We start from the raw sequence: 9,134 nt of genomic DNA, 5'->3' as shown, positions 1-9,134 counted from the left end.
TACAGTCCCGGGTCCCGCGCCCTTTCCCGCGCCACTGCTCAGCCGGTTCCGGCGCGCCCCCAAACCCACGCGGGTCTCGGCTCACACTCTCGCGCCCCCACCCGGCCCGCGCCACATCCCACCGGCCCATCCAGTAACGGTTTCTGGACCCGCGGCCTCTCCCCTGCCCCCTCCTTCCCCGCTCACGAGCGCCGCAGTGCTGCGCCGTTTGGAGAGGGGTCATCCGCCCCGGAACCGACGGGAGCGGCCGCGGGTCCGGCCCGTAGAGGCGGCGGAGGGATCCCCCACTTCCAGCCCGCCCCCTCGGGGCTGAACGCCGAGCTACGCCCGCCGACCCGCGCCCCCCACCCACCCCGCGCCCGCGCCCGCGCCCGCGCCCCGCCGCCCCAGCCGCGCCGCTCCTCCCTCCCGCCCCCTCGCTTCCCCGGCCCCCCCGCTCCGCGGCGCGGCTCTCACGCGCAGCCGAATTCGGCGCCGCCTCCATCAGAGCCGAGCCGGCGGCTCCACCGAACAGCCGCGCCTGCCGCCGCCGCCGGGCCTTCCGCACCCCTTCCCCGTCCCGCCCCCCAGCCCCAGGCGCCCGGGTCCCCTCCCTCCTTTTCCCCCCTCCCTCCCACTCCCTCCGCGCTCTCTCTCCCCGCAGCCAGAGCCCGGGCCGGCAGGAGGGCGGCGGCGGCACAACCATGAGCTTTGAGGGCGGCCACGGCGGCAGTCGGTGTCGCGGGGCGGAGAGCCGGGACGCCGAGCCGCCCCCGCAACCTCCCCAGCCGCCGCCGCCGCCAGGAGAGCCGGCCCCGGTCCCCGCGGCCCCGCGCTACCTGCCGCCGCTTCCCGCGCCCCCCGCGCCCCCCGCGACCCCCGCGACCCCCGAGCGCGCCGCGGGGCCGAGCGAGCCGCCAGGGGAGGTGGCCCAGCGGCGCAGGGGTGCGGACGAGCTGCCGCCCCCGCCCCTGCCCCTGCAGCCCGCCGGCCAGGAAGTGGCGGCGGCCGGCGACTCCGGGGAAGGTCCTAGGCGCCTCCCGGAGGTGGCGGCAGCGAAAGGCGGCCCCGGGGAGTCTGAGGCCAGCGCGGGCGGCGAGGGCGAGCGGCGGGGCGCCGGAGACCAGCCCGAGACGCGCTCAGTGTGCAGCAGCCGCAGCAGCAGCAGTGGCGGCGGCGACCAGCGCTCTGGGCACCAGCACCAGCACCACCAGCCCATCTGCAAGATCTGCTTCCAGGGCGCGGAGCAGGTAAGGCCCGGCGGCGGCTCCAGCTCGCAACGGTCAAGCTTTCAGCACCACGGACAGCGCACGCCTCCTTCCCAGTTGCCTCCAGACAGACTCCTCTGGTTCTGCCCTGTGAGCGCTAGCTCCAGTGTGCGTTCCCCTTTCCATTCCTGTGAAGGCAAATAAAAATGTCCCAGTGGCGAATACTGGGTTTAATTTCATCTACACTTTTTTTTTCCTTCATGGCTTAGCAGGTACATGTTCCTCAGGTGCTTTAGTGATAATGCCAAAAGTACCTTTTGTGAATTATTCGATGAATTTTGGTTTATGCTTAGAAGCAAACCTATCAGATGTAAGGTGAAGTCCGTTTTCTACAGATGTATCTTGAGACGGATGTCATATCACAACCAGAAAGGGCAGAGTCTTTCCTTATTGCAAATTTGGGTGACTTAATCTCATGGATATGAAAAGCATGTGATAGTTTTTACAAGAGAAATAGGAATGGACTTTGAAAGAAAGGCAATTATGCCAACAATGTACGTTATATTTTGTCAGCAACACAATCCTAAAATTATAAACACCATTGTAGGTGCATGCAAACTTAAGTGAGAGTAATCATGCAGAGGAAAGGATAGCATATGTCCCTTACAAATGTGTGGTCTGAGAAAACATTAGGTGTAATGTTTTTAAAAGTAAGGAAATTGCATAAGAATATACAGGCTTTCAGGAATATAGTGCCCTAAGTCAATATTTATGATGCTACATTTAGAAAAATAAAAGCATAATGCCGCTTTCTGGGATGCCGTGCGTTTCTTCTTTAGCAATGATTAAGAATAACTGCAGAGGAAATGCATCTGACCATCCACTTAAAAGTTATTAAAGAGATTTAATAGTACAGCCTTCCCCCACGGGTATTGGGAGCTATATCTTGCAGACATTTTGTATGTTGGTAGAACATTTATGTCATAACTGTAAGTAATATCTTTGAAATAGTTTTAAGACTTTAGTTTCATTCCCATCAGAGGTATAAAATTTTAATTTCATTTCCTAGGATAGAGCCTGATGCTGTATCCTGAGTAAATGGCTTTGAAAGAAAAGAAAGGAAGCATTAGGTTTTTAAAATACAGCCACAGACACAAATATTCACACTGAGTTGTTTTCTTTTTAGGGTGAGCTATTGAATCCCTGCCGATGTGATGGGTCAGTTCGGTATACACATCAGCTGTGCCTGCTAAAGTGGATCAGTGAGAGAGGTTCCTGGACCTGTGAACTCTGCTGCTATAGATACCATGTTATAGCCATTAAAATGAAACAACCTTGCCAGGTAAGCAGTTTCAACATTTATTTTTCCTGAAATAATTTTGTTAACATGAATGCACTTAAGCTTAGTTATTACTAAGGATATTTACTTATGCTACTTAAAAACATTTTGTGCAAATTACATTAAAACCAAGATTTAGAATTTGTAAACATGTGTTTTGAGAAAGCCATGACGTTTTATCTGAGAAACTCAAAAGACATTTTAATTAAATGGTTTCCTTCATTAATTTTTTACTTATTGATAAAATGATACCCATCTTTTTTCTAAAAAGGCAAGTTGGTAAGATGACTTATAACCCCACTTACATCAATTTTATTCATTAGAAATGTTACACAGTTGATTTTATTAATATTTTGTTAACTTAAGCGTTTAAGCTCTAGTGGGCTCCATTTATGGAGAACAGATACAAGTAAAGCAAAACTTTACTGGTATGAAAATTTTGGTTGAACCTATTAGTTCTAATCTGAATGCTCTTTCCAGTTAACCAGGCTTTCTTTTTCATATGATGTTCTTTCGCAGTTAAATTTTTGCTGATTTTCTTCTTTGCTGTGTTCAGCTACATAGTGGATGCAGAAGTAATCGCAACAGTTACTCTCAATAATACTACTGAAATAGTATTCTTACATTTTCTTAAACTTTTTGTGTTAATCACATAATAACACAATACACATAAATCTACAAATGCCCTGGAAAATAGGCCTAAAATTTATTGTGAAACAGATTCAGGTTCTTTGAACAGACAGGTAGAATATACAATATTAGGAATGCCATCTTAAGGAAAAGCAGAATAATGTGTAATTAATGTTATCTGGTAGGCTGAAGTTAAGTAGAAATAAAAGAATAGGGTTCAAAACAGAGGCAAAGGAATGATGGAAGGAAAAAGAATAGGGAATTGCGAAGCTGGGAGGGGAAAATGTAATAAACTCTCGTGTTCCTTGTTGCTATCTAAATCACCCAGTTTGGTTTTTATTCAGCAATGTAATATAGTTGGAACTATTAGTGTTTGCGGAAGGAACCTGGAAGTTGAATTACTAGTGCATTAAGAATTTAAATTTCATAGTTTAGAATTTTTGCATCCTTATATAGTTTGCAATTAATTTGCATCTCTGATAGTCTCCATTTAATGCATGATTAGCAAGCACAAAATGAAAATATGTATTTCTCAAGCTGACCTAGGGCTTATGAATAATTTGGAAAGAGAAAGCATAAATAATATGGATGAGTGATATTATCATGCTGAAGACAGGCACAAACCTGACGCCTTTTCCCAGAACCTCTGATTGAACTTCTTGGGTATCAATTTATGAATCCATCATAGTTGTCTTGAAAAATAGATGAAACCATTTTCAAAGACAGCATATAGGTAGTATAACTGGATCTACAACAGTTTTATCTATAGAAGGATGTGGGAAGATAAGAAATGAGAGAGTTTTGGGCTCTAGAGAAAAGTTCCATGAGAAGAGCTATAGGCAGACGCTCATTGGCTGAAACAGAAGATTATTTCAAAAGCTTGAGCTTATGGCAACTATATGTTAATTCATTTGGGATGATTAATTTTGAAGTAAATAGAGATAAGTACTTGGTGGACATTTTAAAATAAAGAAGAGATAAAGAGCTGGGGAAAAATAGTATTTACTAATTTTAATCCTATAGCAAAAGGAATTGGTTACTACTGTCTCTTGCTTCATTTAAAAAAGATTCCATAGTTATTTTTTAAGAAGTAACTCCCCAAACTATGCATATGATTTTCCTTTTCCCCAAAAAAGAACTAAAACCCAAAAACTAATCCAGTACTACTAGCATATTTAGGATTAATTTTATTATGACATCTGTAAATACTACTATTACCTGTAACCTGATCTGATTGTTGTAGTGACCTACAAAATCATATGTAGAAACAAAGTTGATACGAATGTGATGATGATAGCTCAGAACATGCTGGAAATGAAATAACTTTCCAGGACTACATCAGATACACTTGTATCTGTGTGAGGCCAATCCCTTGTGAGCAGGTGGTTTCTTGGATGTAGACCAGAACAGAGAACAAATAATAATATTCACAAATACTTTGCCACGCACTGTTCTAAACGTTTTACGTATATGGATACGGATATTTAATCTTCATGACAAATCTAAGAGGTGAGGAATATTTCTATTTTACTCAAAAGGAAACTGAGGCACAGTAAAGTTAAGTAACTTCTACTAGGTACCTATCTAGTAAAAGGCAAAGCCAGGATTCAGACTTAGTCAGTCTGGCTCAGGGCCGCCCTGTTGGAAAGTGTGCATCTCAGTCCCATCCTAGCCACCTTCATGTTTCTGAATCTGTCATGACTTGTCCTGGAAAAGGCTGTAGCAAGCAGGAACTAGTTTCAACCTGGGTCTCTAAGATGCTTTGGGAAGGTTTTGACTGTCTACTGTTGCATAATAAGCCATCTCAATACTTAGTGCTTTAAACAACAGCTGTCATTTATGATCTGTTCAGAGTCTGTGGGTTGATGGAGGTCAGCTGAGATGTCTTTCTCTGCATGCAACATCACCTGAAGCTATCATCATCCAGAGGCTTAACTGGATTGGAACATCCAACAAGGCTTGCCCATTTGACCTGGTTTTGGTGCCGGCTGTTGGCTGGAAGCTCAGTTGGGGCTGCCACCTGGTGTCTCAGTTCTCCCTCCATGTGACTGCTGCTTTTCCCTGTGATAACTGGGTTCCAAGAGCATGAAAGTGAAAATTACAAATCTCTTAAGTCGTGGCCTTGGAAGTGACGTGGTTCCCCATCTGCTGCATTCTTTTGTATAAAGCTAGACAGAGGCCCAACTCAGATTCAAGAGAAGGGAAAATAGACTCCACTTCTGGAGTCTGGCCCTTCTTTTAAAGGGAGTGGCCATCTTTATCCACCATAGGAGTTAGCTTCTAAAATGGCCCTGCCTTCCTGACCTGGTCTCTGCATTTGGTCCTCATGAAGTCCAGGTAGATCAGCACATATCACCATAACTTCTACTAGCTCTGAACCAAAGGAGGTTAAAACAGTGTATGCAAGAACTTACCAGTGGTGCTTGATGTATATCCTCAAACACTTTCATGAGCGAGTATTACCACGTTGTATTTCCTTGTGCTCAGAGGAAGATGAGGACAGAGAAAGGCAGTTTTCAGGAAACAGGTGTGTGTGAGGAAAACATGCTGCAGTGAACCTAACACCTTAGTTTCACTTGTTTTTCTCATTGAGATTTGAATTCTTTGAGAATTGGCGTCTAACCTCCCAATTTTATTGGATTCCAGTGATGCTTGGCAGTATGACCCAATAGAAATCTAGCAGATGTATCCTTTGCAACATAGTTAAACCTTAATTGCCATATCATTAGCAGTAGGAGTTAATTAAGACATTTGAGGTAATAAAAATGCATTTGCCTTCCTATCTACTGGCAGAATCTATTTTATTTATTAACATATCCAAGATGATGCGTTAAGGACAATTTGAGAGTAAAGGCTAGTTCTGTTTTGAATCTGGCCCCAAATTAGTGAAATGCGTGGACTTATAAGATCAGCTTTATTTTGAGATGTTGGGAGCATTATACATTAATTAAACCATATTCCAGTTTATGAATGGTTTCAGTATTTTTTCCAGAGGCATGATGGATCTTTGAAGAGATAACATTTATGGGATAAAGTATTGTATGTGAAATTATAAACTTTCTATAAAAGACAGACTGTACTGCCTAAATGAAGAAAAAGCTATGTAAATGGAAGGTAATATCTATGTTATTTTAGAAAAGCTACTTAAACTCTTTGTATCTCCATTGACTCATCTTCAAAAAGGAGTTGACAATGGCACCTGTCTTATACCTTATTTTGAGAATTAGACACATAAATACGTGTGAAATGCTTAGAATGACACCTGGCCCATAGCAGGTGCCATTTAAATGCTGACTCTGGATATTATGATCTGTTCAGTCAGCTTAGAGATGGGGACCTTCACTTGCTCACTTCCACAGGTCCTTCTTGTTTACTTCTCATTGTGTCTCAAAGTGAAGTTAATGGCTCCTCTTTCTATATCCTTCTTTACCCTTGGATTTTTATTCCCTTCTTTTTCTGGGATCCCACCTCAGTTTCTGACCACATCAGTTGACATCCGTAATGAATGAATCAGCATTTTTAAAAGCAGGTGTAATGAGATATAATGATCTCAATGCGGTGAGCATACTTACTCTCCAGATGTCCCTCACTGTGGGTCTTATTTATGTCCTTATTGGAGTCTACTCGTAATTGGAGCAATGAGATGCTCTTAAATGTGGCCAAGCACAGGGAAGCACTATTCAAGGTCAGGCAGCCATACTTTGTTTATGCTTTAGAACGGCCCCTGTCAGGTGGGGTGCATATAACCTGTGAGTAGGTAGAAGGTCAGAGAAGTCTGAGATTTCTGGGGACAATCACAGAAGGGGTAATGGCTGAGCATCAGTTACAGGGAATCGTGGTGTTCACCAACTTTCCTTCTTCCTCCTCCTTCATTGCTTGGAGCAGCAGAGGAAAGGACCAGTGTTATCTGCCTGTCTTGCCTACTTGGGAAGAGTTAGAGACTTGCATGTGGTCCATAGACCTTTTCAGGGTTTAGGCTTTGGCCATTGTTATTGGCCTATACTATTTTTTTATTAGACTTTCCCTTACTCCTTTTCCTTTAAAACTCTTCTAATGTGCTGTCAGCAGCAGATCTTCTTGTAGCAGTAAGAATGACTGGGAAATCTCTTAGCAAAGAGAAGGACTTGAGATTATTTTTCATTTTTATTCATGTTCTTAAAACCCTGGGATTCCTCATAATGGATTGGAATCAGAGGGGAATTAGCTAGCAGATGGGTTTATTTGGCTATCCTTTTTAGGTACAGCTTCCAGACCTTCCTTCTTGTAAAACATATATAGAACTTTAATTAACTTTCTGAGGAACCCGTGGTCATTATTTTTCTAAATGGGGCTCTATCATGAAAGGGGCATTGCCACCTTCAGAACTGATTGCTAGTAGGGTGTAGCTGATGCGCTAGGAGGAGCTGACAAATTATCATTGAAAACTGACTTTGGTTTTGAAAATGTATCAAGAAAACATCAGAGCATGAGCTGTATCTGCATTGCATGCTGTCATTTGAAATCATTCAAGACATTTGCATTTCATGGCTTAAAAATGTCTGCATATGTGCAGCCTGTGACACAGTGAGCCACCCCTTTGACTTTTTCTCTAAGTGCTGCTCTTACTTCCATTCTCTGCAGATTTAATAGCAAACAACAAGCTGAGGGGAGATTTTTTTTATTACCATGCCTGAATAACTAAAAAACCATGCTGAGATGTAAGATTTAAATGTCTATCCTGGCATATTTTGTAGGTAACTAAAAATGTCAAAATGAACAGCACATCACGAGGCAATTTTCTCACCTTAGGAGTTATTTTTGTTTCATTTGCTTACTAACTTTCGAAAAATGAGTCTGTATTTTACTTCCTAGAAGAGATGAATGATTTTCTGCTGAATAAAATACATAAATTTTACTTTGTATATTACTATGGCCATCTTATCTACTTTACAGACTACATGTACAGTGATTTTACAATTTCTCCTAAGCCAGATGGTTCTGAGACAGTGGTAAAAGGAGCCAAAGGTCATTTAAGGCATTGTGCCCTGGTATTTGCTTCTAAGCTATTTAGAATGAGGCTTGGGGACAATGTGGACCCTATAGATGATACCCTTCAGGACTTCCTTCTCTACACACCTTCTACTTTTCTACATTTTCCAGCCCTTTGAAATGCATTTCCCTTTGGACACCTTCCTCTTCTGTGCTTTGTTTGCCCCCCACCCAGCTTCCTGTAGAAGAAAGAACATCCTAGGCAGAAGTGGGTCGACTCATGGGTTAAAGCAAGTCAGGATGGCAAGAAGATTTGGCAGTGGTTGGGTAGAGGAGCCTTGTCATTGGCTCCAAACTCTCTTCACTTGATAACATTTGTATTACTGTTTAAATTAGTGGTTAGAAGACTTTTCCTCTGCAGGGTCAGACAGGAAATATTTTAGGCTAGGAGGGCCATTATAAGCTACTCTCCTAGTATGAAAACTGCCATAGACACTGTATAAATAAATGAGCATGGCTGTGTTCCAGTAAAACTTTACTTATAGAGACTGAAATTTGAATTTCATATCAGCTTAATGTGTCAAGAAAGAGTATTCTTTTTAGAAAAAATGTTTCCCCTGCTGTGTGAAAATATAAAAACTCATGGGCCACACAAAAACAGGTGGTGAGCTGGGTTCACACAGCTGCATTTGGTAGTAATTTAAGCATATGGAGTATTGATTTGGACTTAGGTTTTTATGGCCTCTTAGAAAATTCAATGGGTGGGATGTTTCTAAATTTTTATGTTTCTTTGTAATTTTGAATGAACTTATTATAAACTTATATTATTTAGAAAACGATGGCATTTTAGCTCCATAATGAAATGCTATTAACTTCTCAGTATTAAATATTAAAACCATTGCTTCTTTGAAACAGTTTCTTGGTCATATCAGACTCAAATCCTAAATTCTGAGGAGTCACTTTGGTTAAGTCAGGAGTGGAAAGCAGGGGCATCTCAGAATAAGTGTCCT

At 43.1% G+C, this 9,134-nt stretch overlaps 1 protein-coding gene across 1 annotated transcript in view; it reads left to right on the top strand.

Annotated features, from left to right (window-relative positions):
• Positions 1 to 518: 518 nt before the first annotated feature.
• Positions 519 to 9,134, top strand: part of MARCHF11 (membrane associated ring-CH-type finger 11) — a 115,188-nt gene continuing 106,572 nt past the window's right edge. Inside the window, exons 1-2 of the mRNA XM_015139752.3 lie at positions 519 to 1,229; positions 2,374 to 2,529. Of these exons, the coding sequence (XP_014995238.3) occupies positions 684 to 1,229; positions 2,374 to 2,529 (702 nt within the window). The 5' untranslated portion in view covers positions 519 to 683. The remainder of the gene's footprint in view (positions 1,230 to 2,373; positions 2,530 to 9,134) is intronic.

This window comes from Macaca mulatta, chromosome 6 (assembly GCF_049350105.2).
Source record: "Macaca mulatta isolate MMU2019108-1 chromosome 6, T2T-MMU8v2.0, whole genome shotgun sequence".
NCBI classification, from domain to species: Eukaryota; Metazoa; Chordata; class Mammalia; order Primates; family Cercopithecidae; genus Macaca; species Macaca mulatta.
Note: the sequence above shows the minus strand (reverse complement) of the source record. Positions and strands in the feature narration are given on the sequence as shown.